The sequence below is a fragment of the Aplidium turbinatum genome, chromosome 10 (genome assembly GCF_918807975.1).
Source record: "Aplidium turbinatum chromosome 10, kaAplTurb1.1, whole genome shotgun sequence".
In the NCBI taxonomy this organism is placed as follows: Eukaryota; Metazoa; Chordata; class Ascidiacea; order Aplousobranchia; family Polyclinidae; genus Aplidium; species Aplidium turbinatum.
In genome coordinates this window covers 3760760-3779631 of record NC_137481.1, presented here as the reverse complement: position 1 = coordinate 3779631, position 18872 = coordinate 3760760, and the positions used below count along the sequence as shown (strand labels likewise).

General features: G+C 38.3%; 1 protein-coding gene across 1 annotated transcript; it reads right to left on the bottom strand.

Moving 5' to 3' along the window:
• Positions 1-503: 503 nt before the first annotated feature.
• On the bottom strand, positions 504-18872 carry LOC145778771 (cyclin-dependent kinase 17-like). Its single transcript, XM_082590348.1, has 12 exons — positions 18710-18872; positions 17652-17869; positions 16578-16634; positions 15855-15969; positions 13610-13704; positions 6279-6341; positions 5830-5891; positions 5494-5676; positions 5059-5208; positions 4529-4625; positions 4222-4312; positions 504-3688 (listed from the first exon to the last, which is right to left on the bottom strand). Exons 1-12 carry the CDS (start codon positions 18816-18818, stop codon positions 3582-3584), a joined length of 1347 nt encoding a protein of 448 aa, XP_082446474.1. The 5' UTR covers positions 18819-18872; the 3' UTR covers positions 504-3581.

Below are 18872 nucleotides of genomic sequence, written 5' to 3'. Positions count from 1 at the left end.
GGCCGGAAAACGTGACGTGAGTGGCACAGCAAGCAGAAACTGAGCCTTTTACATTAATGTAAGTTAGCCATTAGTTGAACATTATCGGCTTCGACATTTATTGTAAAGCTTTTTCTGAAATAAGGTTCAAAATGTGCAGAGTGAAACTAATACTATTACACTAAAGTTGGACAATCACTTTCAACAAGTAGCCTATTCCTACAACCCTTAAGGTCCCTATTTTCAAAATTATAAACTTTTGTGGCCTTTTCTGAAATGGCTTTCGCGGCCAATTTGTAACTTTGCCGTGCTCTTACTTCTGCTGCAATCAGGTTTCGCGGTTGGCTACATCCTTTGAGAAGTGAAGTTATCGACTGAACAAGTGCTCAGTGAACCTTATTTCAAGTTAAGGTTTTTTTTCACATGAAGCTGATTTGAACACACGTTGGGAGTTGCGATTATTTTGAATATCACGAGAACTATCGCTCTCCATTCCAAAACAATGCAACAGAACCATCTTACCACAGCTTTACCAATGATTTATTTGGGTGATTTTACATCTTTGCAACAATGCGTCATAAAAAGTTATTTTTTTGTCCAAACAAACATATGAAAAATAAAGGTGATTTAACCGCAATCTCCAACACAAATCTCCAGCACTGTGAATTCGGCCTGCACAAATCGCGGTAGGAAAGAGCGTCAGCCACGCGATGAAAATGACGCAGCTTGTCATCGCTTCGAGAATGTGACGTCACAATTGAATGGCGGTGGTGGCAAAAAATGTTGTAAACCTACTTTGGCGAGAGATAATAAGAAAACTACCCAGTCAGCAAAGGTTGCAAGACATTGAAACGGTGAAAAATATTGCAACTTTTACTAGCTGGGTAAGCTGTCAATTTCGAGTCAGTGACTAAACGCGAGTGCTATGATACTAAGAGGCATGGAAACAAACAAGAATGCACATATAATAGCTGGGTTTAAAGCGATAGGTATGCGATCCACAGCTTCTGCGGTCACTAGCACTTCAGTGAATAAGTTCACGTTTAAAATAAAAACTTTTAATACTTGTCACAAAAATCGAGCTAAGGTAGAGTGCACGAACAATCAATGAAAAACAAAAAAATAAATTCTCTATAAAAAATTGATTACAGCAAGGCAAAAGATATAAAACATAAACCCAGTGTAAAAGCAGGTCAGCTCTCAGTCATACAGTAATTCGTCACACCAGATGCTTGTTCCTTCAAAGGCCCAAATCGTAAACTATCTGCTTGGATTTGCATCATTCTAGAAGTAACTTTTGTACGACAGAACCGCTTTGAAGCGGAATACAGTTGGACTTTGCAGTTTAGGAATTTCCCGCTACCCCACCAAATCTTCTACGGAAGCTCACAAAAAATATTTTTTTACCTTTCAATCGAGCAATCTCGCTATCACATTATTAAACAAAAGAAAGTCAAGTAAGCCTTAGCTGACTACATGTCGTTATCCATTGCACATGGAAAGCAGTATACATAACACTGGTACCAGCGTCGTTGGCGGATTCTAAATGTTCATTGCTGAAACAAAAAGCCCCTAGTCCGGTGTTGTTGCGCCAACAAGTCCTTGTATAATAACCCTTCAGCCGTGAAAACACAGGAATCTCTAAAACACCGGTGCAGTATATGAAAGAACCAGGGATATCTAGAACAACTAGTTGTTCTAGATATCCCTGGAAAGAACACAACACAAACATGAAGATTGTTGGCATTTTGAATTCCATTCACATGTTAATACAAAAGAAAAATATTACAACTTTAGACAAAATTTGTGATAAATGGTTTTTCAAATTTTCAGATTAAAAAATTCATCTTTATGAAATGTGTTCACACTCAGCGACACCATGCGGTTCTGCGCTCGTTAAATTCATTAAATTTAGTTTTAAAATTTTTTTATTGCCTCATGATGGCAAATGCTAGAAACGAATCGGCTTCAAAACAAAAATATAGAAGACGACACCGATACCATCGTTATGTGGCCTGCTTTGAAAATCTCTCAACTAGCTTTCACAGGTCACGTGACTCCTTCAACCAATGAACTATCTCGCATGTGAAAGGGACGTGGCCTTAAATCCACGCTGAAGAGTCAAAAGTTTTTAAAAACAATTAGCAAACGATTTCTTGAAATGAATGAATATCAATTTAAATAATCATAAACGAAATGTGGAAATACTTCTTACTCCTTTTGGTCATCTTAAACGCACCACTCGCAGTGACAAGAGTTTAAGCATTGCCACATTTTCGTAAACCGTTTGCAACTTTGCATCCACAAAACGTTTTAGGAGTAAAAAATACATTTACTACATGGTTCCCTGTATAGTGAGCAATGATTTGCTACCAAAGCTCAGTACAGGAAGCATTATTTTAAAAACCTTAGTCGGGCAGTCTAGCACCGCATATCGTTGAGGTAAAACCAAACTGGGTTATGTCCATTTTTAGTTTTATTGCAGTGTCTCGGTTTTTGAGCGTAGTTCTTTCCAGCACTCCAGGTTTGCAAAACAAGGTTGTAAGTATTGTGGCACTGGTTGGTTTGATCCATTTGAGATATCAAAAACATTCAAACAACTTTTTTGCGGTTATTTCAGTTTGATGATTTTGGACATAACTCCATTTGGTTTTACCCCAACGATATGAAAAGTAACATGAATACATGCTTTTGAAAGGTTGCTAGGGCTAGGTAAGAAAATTGCTGTGAAACAACTACATGTTTTAATTAGTTGGGCAATTCGAAATAAATGCAAAAGAATTTTGCTACAAAAAAAAAATCAAATTAAACACTAGCAAGCCAAAACCGTTTCAAAACCCAAAGAAATTGCCTTTTTTTTCTGAACAAAAACGAAACAAACGAGTTTGCGTGTGGAAAAGATAGTTTTTTTTTCTTATAGCACCAGAAGTTGGCAATAGTCGAGCCGCACAGTTTGTTTGTGTATGAACATTTAAGGAGAACTATGCTACATTGAAATTCAGACTAATTTATTACATATAAAGTTTTTCTATAATAATCTAAAATTATCGACATATTTAGGTTTAGCTCTATTAAGCCGGTTGGTGGGGCAAAGAGAGGCTGCCAATCTCTGAATATAATCCTGGTTTGATGGCAGTGCTCAACCAGATGAACCCGGACAAGAGTTTCAAACCAAGTCATTCGTCACGATGACGTCAAAGCGGAATAAGCATATCTGTCATCACGTCATCAAAATGTCATGGTAACAAAGCACAGTCGTTGAGCAGGCAAGTATAAAATTTCATTTCTACAACTCGTTGACATTTGAAAGGCAGTCGACCTTAGATCGACATTCAAAGGTATTCTGAAGGATTTAAATACGATCGACAAGCAGTAACACACCAAACAGGCAAAACGTTATTTGTTACGTCACAGTACAGCACATCCATGATGACAGTGACGAATGATACACGTCATTATCATAATACAAACAGGAAAAACCGTTACGCCAAAAATACTGATAAATTTTGTGCAAAGAGACAAAAATCGACTTGATTCTGGTCGATGGGCAGCACTGGCTGATCTGTGACGATACAGTGTCGTCACTTGTGACGTCATGTCGACTAAAACAACATCGATTGTCTGCGTCCCTTTTGGCCATTTATATGGTAGGATCGACTTCCAGGGTTCTTTGTGATAAAGATATCGGGAAGTGTAAAGATGGATGTTGCTGCAAGACAAGGTATCGTGTGACGGCCGACGCGTAACGAGAGGATACAGATGTGTCTTTCGCAAGGCACTTAAACATACGCTTGGAGATGGACGTCAAGATGAGCGTTCTCACATCATCGTTTACATAACTTAAACCTTCAACTGTCAGGCATTAACCTGGGTATGACAGGAACAGATACTTGAACACCTAGTGTGTGATTAGCTTGTTGTTAACTGTTAAAGTGTCGCCAAACCTCGTTCAGTGTAGAATGAAAACATAACAAAAGCGTAGTGGCGCTAAACATCTGCTAAAAAGTCGTCAACCGCTTCCGCTCGGCTTTTGACGCTGCTCAAAAGGTGTTTCATATTTTCACCATTTACGATTTTCAAACAGCCTGGGGTCTGATGTGGTTTTGGGTAAAAACTCGACCCATCCATTTTCTTAGCTCATTATGATGTTACAAGGATATAGGACACAACCCTTAAAGTTTCCAAAACAAGGAAAAGTGCAGGAAAAAGTAATTGGGGTAAATATTAATATTGTGAACTTACTGTCTGGCAGTTTGTGAATGTTAGGTCCTAAACACTGAAAGAAGTTGTGATGCAGAGCAAGATCAGCTCTTGTCCTGTCGTCCGGGTTAAACTGAAAGCAACGTTTGAAAATATGAAAACCATAAACAACATTGCTGGATATGATATCTAGATTGTTTTTGTAAAGTTCAAATCATGACTTTGCTGCATTTACGTAAACTGCAGCCATTAACATCATAGTAACGTAAACTGAAGTATTCAAACAAAAAGAAACTAACAGCCGTGGTATTACATCACAATTACGGGATTATTACAAACAGTTGGTCACCTCAAGCAAGCCTGACAGCAATTCCGCTCCATCTTGTTCCAACCTTGGAACGATGCTACGTATGGACTCCCCACGATATAACCGGGAGGAGTTGCTTCTGTGGAAGGAAACAAGTTTTCTCGGCAACAAGGATTGGTATGAGACGTGAAGAAATTCAAAGACCAACACTCGTAACGCATCGCTGCTTGACTGACGTTTCGCATATGTCAGAGTAGTTACAAATTCAAAAAAGAAAACTACATAGAAACAAATTACGTTGCTCGGCTTCGTGTGGCCATTGTTCAACAAGACAAACTCTCTACCAAAATTCTATGTCAGAGCGCATCCTCACAAAAAGATGTTAAGAAAAGCACATACCAATTGCTAAAACTATCTTTAGTTTGCTAAAATTCGACATCTTCTAAAGATTTTCCCTTTAATTCACGCAAAACAATCATTCGATGTACATTAGGCTACTTTAGATGCGAAAATGCTGTGACACGTTAATTTACTGTCTTTGAAAAACAAAAAGTTCCAACGATAAGCTTTACTTGTAGTTGGGGAGTTGTGATACTCCCTTCCAGGATGCTTCGGTGGGGGTACCCAAGGTTTTAAAGATTAATTGCAACTGATCCTCCACCGCTGAACCAGGAAACAGGGGTCGTCCAGACCCCATTTCAAAGAAGATGCATCCCACGCCCCTACATGACGTATTTCAAATCGTTAAAGACCTAAAGTGGTCAAATAATTTCCGTGGTAATTAAATTGATTGATTGTATTGTATCACATTAAAACACAACCACTACACCTACACTATGAGTATCTCAGACAGCAAAATCTGTCATTTTCACATTGATGCAACGTCTGCAAACGGCAAATTAATGTAAAAATGACGAATTTTGCTGTCTGGGTTTCCTATTGTCTTATTAATGCTATTTTTTGAGCCCCAGACTTTGCCATTGCGCTGCTGTTGTCACGTGACTCACCACATGTCGATGGAGGCGTTGTACTCGGTAGAGCCCAGCAGCACATCAGGAGGTCGATACCACAACGTCACTACTTCATTTGAATACGTCTTTGTTGGAACCGACTTCGCTCTAGCGAGTCCGAAATCGGCGAGTTTTAATTCTCCTCTGTCATTGATCAATAGATTCTGCGGCTTCAAGTCACTAAAAGACAAAAATACTTCATTTTTAATTTCTGATATCACATACGTACTTATAGATGCAACATCCCCAGCAACCTGTCCAATATTGAGTGTTCTAACATTTGTTAGACTTGAAAATTTTTACCTTTTATGAAATGTACTCCTCCCAACTTACCGATGCAGTACTCTCCGCTTGTGGCAATAAGATATTCCTCTAAGCAATTGGAAGAGGAAGAGCTGAAAGTGACAAAAACACATTAAGACACCGTTCCTTCAATCTTTAAACTACACCAACGAGATTTCCCAGTTATCCGGTTGGAAAACAACTGCGGCAAACCAACGAGTTGGATGCTCCTGGTAATGGGAAACTGCCACTTATTCTGTTGGTTCTCTGCATATGGTGCAGACTTGGACTGAATTCGATGAATTAGAGCAAAATGTCGGTAATTCGTATCTAACTTGATAAAAACATGTTTACTCTAATTGTAGTTCTAATCAAATCTCAGGTTTTGCCAAAAATCTAGTTTCTCTAACAGTATTTTTCAGCAAATGTAACTGCGAAAAAAAATAGGGCACAAATAGAAATTTCTACGAATTGGTTCTGTCGTAATCTAGCTCACACACCCGTATGTTGTTCATGCTGAGGATATTCCCGCAGTTTTCCATGTATTGTTTCAAGTCTCTGTCCTGCAGATAAATTCACCACAGTTGTCAATATCAAAACTATTCGGTCGTACTTTTGAATATTAACATCAAAGCCTACGATCTAATGCTACAAGAGCAGCTTGTGATATTCATTCCTATCAACCTGCTAATCTGATGGACAGGGTTGCCCACTCTTGAATCGGTTAACGCGAGTTCAATACCCGTCTTATCGAGTCATTAACAGGTGGCTACGATACAGCGCACTAATGCAGAAATACCTTTTGAAACTGGCTTCAAAAACCCGAGCTGGATGTATGGAACATCCACATTAAAGTACGACAATGTACTAATTGCGATGCCAGAAACCTTAGATCTACAAAGATGTGATTAGCTTGTTGTCAATTGAATCTCATTCCTCTTTACCACACAACATGAAGAGAAAGGATTTAGAAAAATAATGCATTCGGCAGCACTGAAACTGTCTGCTACATTGCAAACCAGTGACATAAACGCATATCTACGACCAATACAACAGTATCATACAAGCGCACATACCGCATTTCTTTTACTATACTAGAGACACCAGTATGCAAGATAATTCTTGTGCAAACAATTCCCACACAAAATGTAATCATGGTGTCAGTATGATAGTCAATTTCGCTTAATAGGACCACCCGCTTGTTCCGACCACTTTTCGATAGCTCAAAATCCAAATCTTTTATTCTGTACAGTTTTCCCCACTTGATTGGACCACGAGCCCACTTGATTGGACCACGAGCCCGCTTAAGTGGACCAATCTCCCGCAAAAAGCTACGCTGCAAAACTGGCTGCAAAAATAGCGTAGATCAAACACTTGAAAAAAAATTCAATACGAAAATTCTTAACAAAACAAAAAAATCAGCCGTCGGAAAAATCAGATAGGAGGTTAGCTGGCTGAGACTACTAGGCTACTGCAGCTAACCCAATACCAAATTCGTAGAAATTTGTTTTCCCCATTTAATCGAACCATCCGCTTAATCGGACCAATTTGGCGTTGTTCCAATGTGCTCCGATTAAACTTGGCAGACTAGATGTTCATGCTTCAAAAGGTAGCGAGGTGAACGTCTATTTATTGGTCGCAAAACCAAATTGAGACGCTCCCTAATTAACCTCTCCTCTAAGATAACACAGTCTTTCACAACATCATGCAACGAAATGAGCCTCTACAAGCAAAACGATCCCACACTAGCAAGGTTGGCTCTTGTTAAATTGATTCAACATCCGCGAACGTTCAACCAATATACAAAGAACAGTTTAAGTGCTGGGACTGCCATGCAGGGAAACAGAAAAGCCACTTGTCGCTCCCAGGTACGTGACTGATATTGTAAAGCAAATAAATCAATACATTGAAGATATTGATTGGCTGAAATTCCTTATGGGCGTGTACAAACATTATAGTCTGGGAGCCTACGACAGAAGATTTCACCCCATAAGGTACAAAAGGTTTGACCCCTTGAAGTTACTGGGGTCAACCATGTCACTCACAAAAAGTATGGAAGATTGACCGCACCGGGTGGATCTGGACCCTAGAGCCCCCTAAAAAGCCCAAAAAGGGGGTTAATTTCACCCCATAAGGTACATGGACCAAACTTGGTGAAAACGAAGTTCTATGTCAGGACATCACAAAAATATCAAATCTAACAATATTTTCGGGTGGAAAGGTGATGTAAAACTCCCCCCAAAGTGACCCCCCAGAGGGTTAATTTCACCCCATAAGGTACATGGACCAAAGTTGGTCAAAACGAAGTCTTATGTCAGGACATCACAAAAATATCAAATCTAACAATATTTTCGGGTGGAAAGGTGATGTAAGATGCCTTCAAAGTGACTTCCCTTAATGTGACCCCCTCGGAAGGTTTATTCCACCCCATAAGGTACATGGACCAAACTTGGTCAAAATGAAGTCTTATGTCAGGACATCACAAAAATATCAAATCTAACAATATTTTCGGGTGGAAAGGTGGTGTAAGATGATTTCAAAGTGACTTTCCTTAATGTGACCCCCTCGGAAGGTGTATTTCACCCCGTAAAGTACATGGACCAAACTTGGTCAAAACGAAGTCTTATGTCAGGACATCACAAAAATATCAAATCTAACAATATTTTCGGGTGGAAAGGTGGTGTAAGATGTCATCAAAGTGACCCCCAGAGGGTTTATTTCACCATAGAGTACATGGACCAAACGTGGTCAAAACGAAGTCTTCTAGGGCACCACAAAATATCAAATCTAACAATACTCTCAGTTGGAAAGGTGATAAAAGACCTACCCAAAAGTGAATCTCCTCCTATAGTTTAATTTACTTCATCCCTTTCTCGAACCAACCTTGGTGTAACGAAAGTGCTATGCCAGGACAGTACGAATGGATTAAATTTAAAAATATTTTTATATAGGTTTTGATGAAATACATTCACAAGCTGTCCCATGATGCATGAAATGGAACTATAGCCTACTTTACAAAAAGTTTTTGTATAAATCATATTAAGTCAATCGAAAAAAGGCAACAGGACATGACAATACATGGCTTTGTAACACCAAAAACAGAAAGTACGTAAGAAGCATATAGGCTACAGTAGCCAGAAAATTGATCCAAGATCTTGATACCACCACTAAATGTGGACTTAATCGAACAACTGACTATCCAAATCAAAACGTTTCGAAATGAATCATTTGGAACGTTAATTTAGGCAGTAATGAACATTTTCCAGCTGCTACAATAAATAACCCAATAAACCCAATGCAGTAAGTTTTTATTTAATGCCATTTGCTTCATGTCTCCAATCAGTTATCGTAACTGTTCATTCATAAACAGAGATTGTTCGTGTAAATGTAAACGGTCGTTTCTTTATTCTTCATTGTCACTGCTGTCGCTTTCACTTTCTTCATCTTATTCTTCAGATTCATACAATTCTCCTGTTATATACAGAGATAAAGCAAGCTGTCTGCGATGTACCAGCCCCAAGCAATGTGGTTATCCGCACGTCTGACACTGACTGTCTTGTAATTGGCTTAGGTTGCTATGGAACTTTTGATCCTTCATTAAAGATATGGATAGAAGCTGGCTTGCAAAGCAATAACACGCAGCGGTACATCAACATCAACCAGCTGCATAGGCCTACCGCACTTGGAGTGACGATTTGCAAGTGTTTACCTGCATATCATGCCTTTACAGATTCTGATTACACCTCGTCATTTAGCAGGAAAGGGAAAGTGCGGCCGCTGAAATTACTCCAAGGAAACCACGAAGCGCAGGCAGCTTTTAGCCAACTCGGACACGACAAAGAAATTAGTGAAGACACTATCATCGCCATAGAGAACTTTGTGTGTAACATGTACAAAAACAAGAAAATTAATTATGTCAACGAAGTCCGTTTACAAATGTTTTTAGACGGCTACAAACCCAAAAAAGAAAATGAAAGGATATCATGCATACCAGAAGCTACTGTAGATAGTAGTACTCTACCACTTTGTTTACGAGTACTTCTCCAGAAGACAAGGCGCACACATCTCATCACAAGATGGTGGTTATCTTCAACTAGAAGTGAACAAGCAGCAACGTTGCTGCTAGAGTATGGCTGGAAAGAAGAAGGAGGTTCTTATAAAGTGGTGTGGTTTGAAGGTAAAGGTATAAAGCATCTTTAGATGTCTCTGCGTGGAATCTGATCTCATCCAGGAAAGTCAAGAAGAAGGTAAACAGCATTGGATGTCGCTTGGGTTACCCTTTATAAATATAAAACTTTCTCCTGGTCTATCAGTCGTTTACTTTCTTACTGTAAACATTAGCCAATAACTGGCTGTAAAGTTTCGTTTTAGGAACCTATAACCAATAGTTTCTGCAATCTTGAGAAAAATGCCTGGGTGCACTAAATAACAAATAAATGTTGAACTTTTTCCAGTTAATAGTAAGTTGCAATGTTGCATTATTCGAAGAAAAATAGACGTCTGTAAAAGATAATAAAATTACTATTGTATGTTACGCATATCTGTAGTGCATAATAGCAATTGTTTCGTACAGTCTTTATTTCTCTGTATATAACAGGAGAATTGTATGAATCTGAAGAATAAGACGAAGAAAGTAAAAGCGACACCAGTGATTGATTGATTGATTGAATCTTTATCCTCGGACTGGGAAAGCTTCTTGCAGAGCTTAATCCTGGCAGCTTCGCATACTTGTAGAGGCTTTGAATCACTGGCGCAGGCCCGGTCACCGAGATTGACAGAGTGAAGTTTCCGATTGTTGAAGGCTTGTTGTCGGGGAATTATTCCATCCATTAGATGCCGCTGAATGGAGAGCAGCCCTTAACGTGCGTTGCTCAAGCGCACACCCCGAGAGTCGAACCAGCGCCGCTATTGATCTTGAAGCTTCTTCGTTCCAGAAGTGACGCGCTAACCAATTGAGTTACCGTTTACATTTACACAAACAATCTCTGTTTATGAATGAACAGTTACAATAACTGATTGGAGACATGAAGCAAATGGCATTAAACAAAAATTTACTACATTGGGTTTATTGGGTTATTTATTGTAGCAGCTGGAAAATGTTCATTACTGCCTAAATTAACGTTCCAAATGATTCATTTCGAAACGTTTTGATTTGGATAGTCAGTTGTTTGATTAAGTCCACATTTAGTGGTGGTATCAAGATCTTGGATCAATTTTCTGGCTACTGTAGCCTATATGCTTCTTACGTACTTTCTGTTTTTGGTGTTACAAAGCCATGTATTGTCATGTCCTGTTGCCTTTTTTCGATTGACTTAATATGATTTATACAAAAACTTTTTGTAAAGTAGGCTATAGTTCCATTTCATGCATCATGGGACAGCTTGTGAATGTATTTCATCAAAACCTATATAAAAATATTTTTAAATTTAATCCATTCGTACTGTCCTGGCATAGCACTTTCGTTACACCAAGGTTGGTTCGAGAAAGGGATGAAGTAAATTAAACTATAGGAGGAGATTCACTTTTGGGTAGGTCTTTTATCACCTTTCCAACTGAAAATATTGTTAGATTTGATATTTTGTGGTGCCCTAGAAGACTTCGTTTTGACCACGTTTGGTCCATGTACTCTATGGTGAAATAAACCCTCTGGGGGTCACTTTGATGACATCTTACATCACCTTTCCACCCGAAAATATTGTTAGATTTGATATTTTTGTGATGTCCTGACATAAGACTTCGTTTTGACCAAGTTTGGTCCATGTACTTTACGGGGTGAAATACACCTTCCGAGGGGGTCACATTAAGGAAAGTCACTTTGAAGTCATCTTACACCACCTTTCCACCCGAAAATATTGTTAGATTTGATATTTTTGTGATGTCCTGACATAAGACTTCATTTTGACCAAGTTTGGTCCATGTACCTTATGGGGTGGAATAAACCTTCCGAGGGGGTCACATTAAGGGAAGTCACTTTGAAGGCATCTTACATCACCTTTCCACCCGAAAATATTGTTAGATTTGATATTTTTGTGATGTCCTGACATAAGACTTCATTTTGACCAAGTTTGGTCCATGTACCTTATGGGGTGGAATAAACCTTCCGAGGGGGTCACATTAAGGGAAGTCACTTTGAAGGCATCTTACATCACCTTTCCACCCGAAAATATTGTTAGATTTGATATTTTTGTGATGTCCTGAAATAAGACTTCGTTTTGACCAACTTTGGTCCATGTACCTTATGGGGTGAAATTAACCCTCTGGGGGGTCACTTTGGGGGGAGTCTTACATCACCTTTCCACTCGAAAATATTGTTAGATTTGATATTTTTGTGATGTCCTGACATAGAACTTCGTTTTCACCAAGTTTGGTCCATGTACCTTATGGGGTGAAATTAACCCCCTTTTTGGGCTTTTTAGGGGGCTCTAGGGTCCAGATCCACCCGGTGCGGTCAATCTTCCATACTTTTTGTGAGTGACATGGTTGACCCCAGTAACTTCAAGGGCTCAAACCTTTTGTACCTTATGGGGTGAAATCTTCTGTCGTAGGCTCTCGGTCTATTATTTTATCATAAATAAAAAACTTATGGTACAATTTATATCCTTGGGAAAGCCTAAGAACATGCAATCAAGAAACTGCTGTGTAATCGACCAACGACATTACACTTTGATTAATCAGTGACTAAGTTTTACCTGCTAGTAGTGACTAAAGCTGCTAAAGGTAGCATTCATGCTGACGACACGGTAGCAAAGATGGATACGTTAGTTTAGCGTTGTTGCAATATTCCGTTCTAAATGTCACAATTCCAATAATATCGATTTTATAACCGCAGTAGCGATCAAGCAGCAACCTTCATGGCGCTAACCAAGTCTGGCTAAATAGAAAATCCAGTTAAATGAATTTTTGGTTGTAAATGCACGGCGCATTCATCTTTATATTGCAAGCGAGGCGGATCGTTTGGAAGATGGTACTTTGTGTACACTGTACAGATGAATAAAAGTTGTATTGAGTGGAACCGTCGATTGCGGAGTTGGCGCACTTTCCACTATACCCCTTGATTTCTCTCATGATTATAAGTAACAGTACGATGCTCCAGAGAAAAATGCCTATGCCCTTCTTAGGGCCATGGCTTAATGAACTGAGTGGACTCTCTATCTACAAATAAATGTTTAACTTCATATCTATCATTACCCAGTGCACAAGCTCTATGGCAGCCCTGGATGTCTAAGGTCCAGCCCGTGAGATATTTTTGTATGGGCCGCACCTGCTGTTGCTCAATGTGTTGGTTTTGGTTCGCAGACAAACAGAAATCATACCAATCCAACTTGCATTTTTTATTATCATATCTGGCCCACCTGGGGAAAGGTTTGGACACCACTGCTTTATAGATACCTTGAAACTTCAGCTACAATACCAACCTACGGTTCTCAAAAAAGTGTAATGTTTAGAAGCGTGTGTAATATCTTTCACTCCTTGTTATGTATCATGATCTGTAACCCTGAACGCTTTAACCATTGTTATGCCTGTTATGGCTTACATTGGCTGTGGTATATGTACGTGGTATTGTACGGCAATGTATTAAGAAAACAATGCATTCCAGAGATCGCTTCTACAAAAGGACGATCGACAGCATACGTCACAAAGGGGTGGCAGACGATCAACTTCATGACGTTTGTTTCATGTGAATATAAAGCACAACGAACAAGAACTTAGCATAATTTAAGAGTTAATTGAAACAAATTATCGTCGTCCCTTGAAGCTATACACAACTGAGCAAAGCACTAACAGTATGAAAACTGACGGACAGTATTTAAAAAGTGTGATTCATGCTTACCAGGTATTCAAAGATGAGAGTTAAAGTTTTCTCCGTGTGAACTATATCGTGCAAGGTTACTATGTTGGCTTGCTTCAAGTCTTTCAACAGGGAAACTAAAAAACAATATTGTTACAACACCTCAGACAGCAAATCAAGCGTTTTTCACATTGATTCAACGTCTGCAGACGCCAGCTTTCCAACGTACGTCACCAACGAGTGCCGAGTAAGTCGAAACGATAACTTGAACAATAAGTACATAAAGACCAACGAAAAGGCTGTATATCAATGAGTGGATAATAGGTTATTGTGTGTCTACAGACAGGCCTGTCTCTTTGATAAACCTTTCAAAACTAAAATTAAATCTATTCAGCCAATAGCAAATATTTGATGAAAAAAACAAAAACATGACAAATTTTGAAAACTGCTTCAATGTCAAACGAAGCAATCTGAGCTTTTAACTGAACTTCATTTCAGTGGGTGCGACATGATGAAAGAAGACGTCATCCAAAAGCAAGGCAGCAACCAGCTACAATTACTAGCCTATTGCTTATACTGATCGATTTAGTGTGGTTTGCAAGCTGTTAATCAAGAAACTAAAGATTAAATGTTGCTGTGTGTAATTTCGCTTTTATCTTTTGGACATAGATAAATTATAACATAGGAAAAAGATCTGTGATGATATTCCTGAAATAAAAGAAAGCATCTGATTTCATGGCACTTGAACAATGAACAATAAAATACTCTTCACCATAGCCTCACAACATGGCCCCGAACTTAGTGTACCACCGGCATACCAGTGCTTTCTTACATTGTTTTAACATCCGCAAACATTGAATCAAGGTAAAGAGCAGCTGGGGAGTGGGAAGATGACAACTCCACCTGAGCATTCCACTGCCACTTATGGTTTCCCAGGCAGCAAAATCCATCGTTGAGTCAATGCAAAAATGATGTATTTTGCTGTCTAGGTTGCGGTTAAATAAAAACTTAAAACTGCAATTTTATATTTGACAGTTTGTTTTAAAGAAAAACATTATGAAACACAAGGCAAGAGCAATAAAAATTATAGAAACTGCACGGAAGTTATGGAAACTTTCAGCCTTTGAATTGGTTTTCGTATCCGGTTTCTGTCAAGTTGAGTCTAGTTTTTCCACGCAACATTCCAGCCAATGAAATACATTACTTTATATACAAACACTGTAAACTATGTCACAAAGTTTTGTAACAGCTTCGAACTTCGAAAAGCGTATAATAAATAAAGCATACATGAATTGAAAAAACAGGTTATGCTAAGTAACGCCAAATGGTTTGTGTGATAAAAAATTAGCAAAAAAACTGTAATCTGATTTCATCGAGCTTGTTATAAGACAATGACATTATGTTTACCTAAGGCGAAAACCACTTTTCAAAGCTTTTTTATTAGAAATCAACGTACGGTACTTTAATTGAGTAACTGCAATATGTCGTTGTTGTATCTGGTTTCAGGCTCAGCTGTGCAATCAGCGAGGCCATAAAACAAAGTTTCAAAGGCCGAAGTTTTGATTTAGATTTTCGTGAAAAAGTTAAAGAATTATGTCTTCTATGTCACACAAATAAAGCCCTAAAATTTAGCTTTCAATCTGTCTGGCAGAACATATTTATGTGCTTGACCTGTCTCAAAAGAGACCAAGGACCGCAAACATAACAAACTCACGGTAGCGGTAGAAATATGTTTATTTTGAGGCAAACCCACCAAACCCACAAGCAATTATTCAATGTACTAATTGTACTATAAATGCGTTTACTTGGACGAATGGACGTGGGATAAAAATTGTTGTCTTTAAGAATTAACATGAAAATAAAAACGAAAGTTAACATTAACATTTGTAATGTGGCAGTCTTCAGAAAAATCAAGGCTTTCTATTTGCTTGTGACAAACATGTCAAGCCAAAGAAGTTTGTCTTACAAATTAAAGCAAAACAAACACTGACAGGAATTACTGACAGACTCAAGTTGATCTTGATGAGCGTCATAAGGAATAGCCTCTAGTTAGCAATCGGCATACAGGGAGATGGTATGTTGCAAAGCAGCAACAGAGCATGGGGACACAACCATAACATAAAAGATGTGTATGTCTCAAACGCAGTCTGACAAAAGGCGACCAACAAAATCAATGACACAATGAGCACGGTGAGCTGCTGTGGCGTATGACTGGAGTGTCTGTAAAACATTGAACTGGGATGACATTAATTGTCTTCTGTCAAGGCTCGGCCAGGGCTCAACTCACCTTCTCTTATAGCAGTGCACGGGGCACCTTCTTCATGTTCAAGCCGTATTTCCTTCAACGCCACGAGACTATCGGTCAGTTTACTTCGACCCTTAAAGACAGTTGCATATGTCCCCTTCAAAATAAAATAAATTTTATTAACGAATTTGAGTGATGTGTGCTGTAAACTTCATGAGATGTGTGGATTCAGTTGATAACGTTTATTTCTGAGCATATGGTGTGACATGTTCATGGCTTGGATCCAAAGACATAATAAAAATTCAAATATGTAATAATAAGATGAAAGAACATACTGTAACGCGTAAAATTTCAAAATAAAGGGACAAGCAACAATTTGTATAGAAGGAGAATACAAAGATGCTGTTACCCTATGGATTGGAATAATTGTTTTGAATAACGCAAATCCCTTATCTTGTCATTATATTTTTCATTACACTACCTACCCTACAATAAAAAAAAAACAAAAAAAACATTAGCATGCCAGTTAAGAGAAAAAAGCGGACGTTTTAAAACTTTTACATGTGCATGAAATCATGAATTGTTGTTTAGGTAATAAGACATAGCCAATGCCTACAGCTTGGGAGCTACAAAACTCAAAATGAAACAGCAAATATATATAACTAAAACAAAGCAATATGATTAAACCACAAATGAAAGAAAGCCATACAATAAACAGATATGCTGCTGCACACTAAAATTAAGAACTTATTAATTTAAAAGTACCTCTCCCAGTTTATCTAATTTGACGTAGGATTCCAACTTCCCAAAGCCAATGTCTGACTGAAAGCAGAAGTGTAGTTGCCATGAAGGGTTCATAATAATGATATATGGTCAAAGTGTATTTTTAATTTGTATAAACAATGAAACTCTTATTAAAACTTATATATATACATATAATGTAAAATATTGTAGCCTATGCACTAACAATCCAACATCCTATTATTTACAGGGGTCGGGAACCAGGAACCTATTTAGATAAGTGAGGCATAAAAGCTACATATTTGGAAATGCACTTCCTGGAGAACCATATATTATAATGTATATATTAATAACATTTAATGCAATTAATATGTAATGGCGACTGGTGAGCTGTGAAGTAGGGCTGCATCTTTAGTAAAGACAAAAAAAACAGCGGGGCCAGGGTGTGGGGACTGGGCACCTTCCCAGAAAAATTACATTTCATTTGGTGCATTCTGAGCGTATTTTCAGCTCTAAATTGTGATGAAAGGTTAAAATAAAACTTTAGAAGGTTAGATTTATCTGTGAGCCAAATGCCGTCGTCAAAAAACCTGTACATATAGTGGGTCTGCTACTATTCGGTGAGTCCGATTCGGTGAGTCTGATTCGGTGAGTTCCTAACCTCTAACCCTAACTCCTAACCCCTAACCCTAAAACGGCAATGATAATTAGGCCACGGTACCCGATAATTAAAAAAAAAAATTAAAAAAATCCCCCGTTAAGGGATCGGACTCACCGAATCGGACTCACCGAATCGAACTCACCGAATCGGGCCATTCCGACATATAGCATATATGGCTCGTGAGTCATGCGTTCCCGACTCCTACCTTACATATATACAAATAAACACTATCTCATAATTCACAAACTACACAATAGGTGCTGTCGCTTGTATGACGTCATCATGACAATTTTTTATGACATATATTGAAAATTTATTTATTCAAAAGTTTAAGATTTAAGTATCGTCCAACCAATTGCATGTGCAGAACATAGCAGGCACATTGTCTCTTTTCTTTCAACACAACATAGAAAAATCGAAAATGTAAAATTACTTACCAAAGATTGCCGGCGCAATCTTCGAGACATTGGTTGCTCCATTGAAGGAGATACTTTATGCAAAAAATATGCTGGAAGTGGCATAGTGGATGGAAGAGATAACCGTTTACTGACTTGTTTTTTGTGATTATGACGCAGTTTAACAGTGGGAGTAACAATTTCATCAGAAGACACAGGTTCACTCTCTCCATCAGAGCCGATGCCAACTACACCAGAACCTTGATATACAATTTCTAGTAAGAATATTTTTGTAAAAAAATCATTAAACCTCTTCAGTTTTTCTGCAACTTCACCAGCTGCTTGCCTGAGTGGTGAGAATGCCTGTGCAAAGTTCAAAAAGACATCGATTGGACACCATTTCAAAGCAGGCATCTATATATTCCTAAAAAACATATATATATACTTAAAACAAAATAATGGGAGCAGCTGATTCAATAAGTATGCTACATGCCAGTTTTCTGCTTATGTTTGTCAGTTGTAGTGTGTCTGTGATCACAGTGTACTGTATTATATGTTGTCGCAATGGGTGCAGAATAAAACATGACTAATTTACTGTTATTAATTCATTAACCTATGTATACGAATAACACTTTTAGTTAAATTATATATATAAATATTTCAAAAGATAAATTTAGGAGCTGGTATACAAGACTGCAAGTCCCCCCCCCCCCCCCTTGGTAACTCATGACAAAGACAGGACTCAACCAAACATATAGGGTGAAACTACTTTATCTTTGCTTTACTGTTCACACACTTCAATCCACATGTTTTGGTCAATTCCTCTTTGTCATGAGTTGCCAAGGGGGGGGGGGGGGACTTGTATACCAGCTCCTAAACTTATTATCCAACCATGAACAATTTGGGTCACTGCACAACATTGAGACCACTATGGACTATGGTGCCTACAATGCCTACCTTTTTAATCCAAATTTGGTGATTTATCAACTACAAATCACAGAAAAATACACAAAAAAGTAGAAGCTCTAACACACAAAAAATTATACAAAGGTATAAAAATCGCCAGAATTACATCAATTTAAGAAAAAAGTATATCTTACTATTGCCTCCCTCCGACAAATGTTCTGTATGCTCAGATATTACTTCCTCCACCAGACTACTGCCACTTTTTCGAAGAGACAATGAAAATCTTCTTTTAATGCTCTTCATTGTGGCAAAAAAACAAGTGAAAAATAAAGAAAAAACAACACAGTGGATCTAACA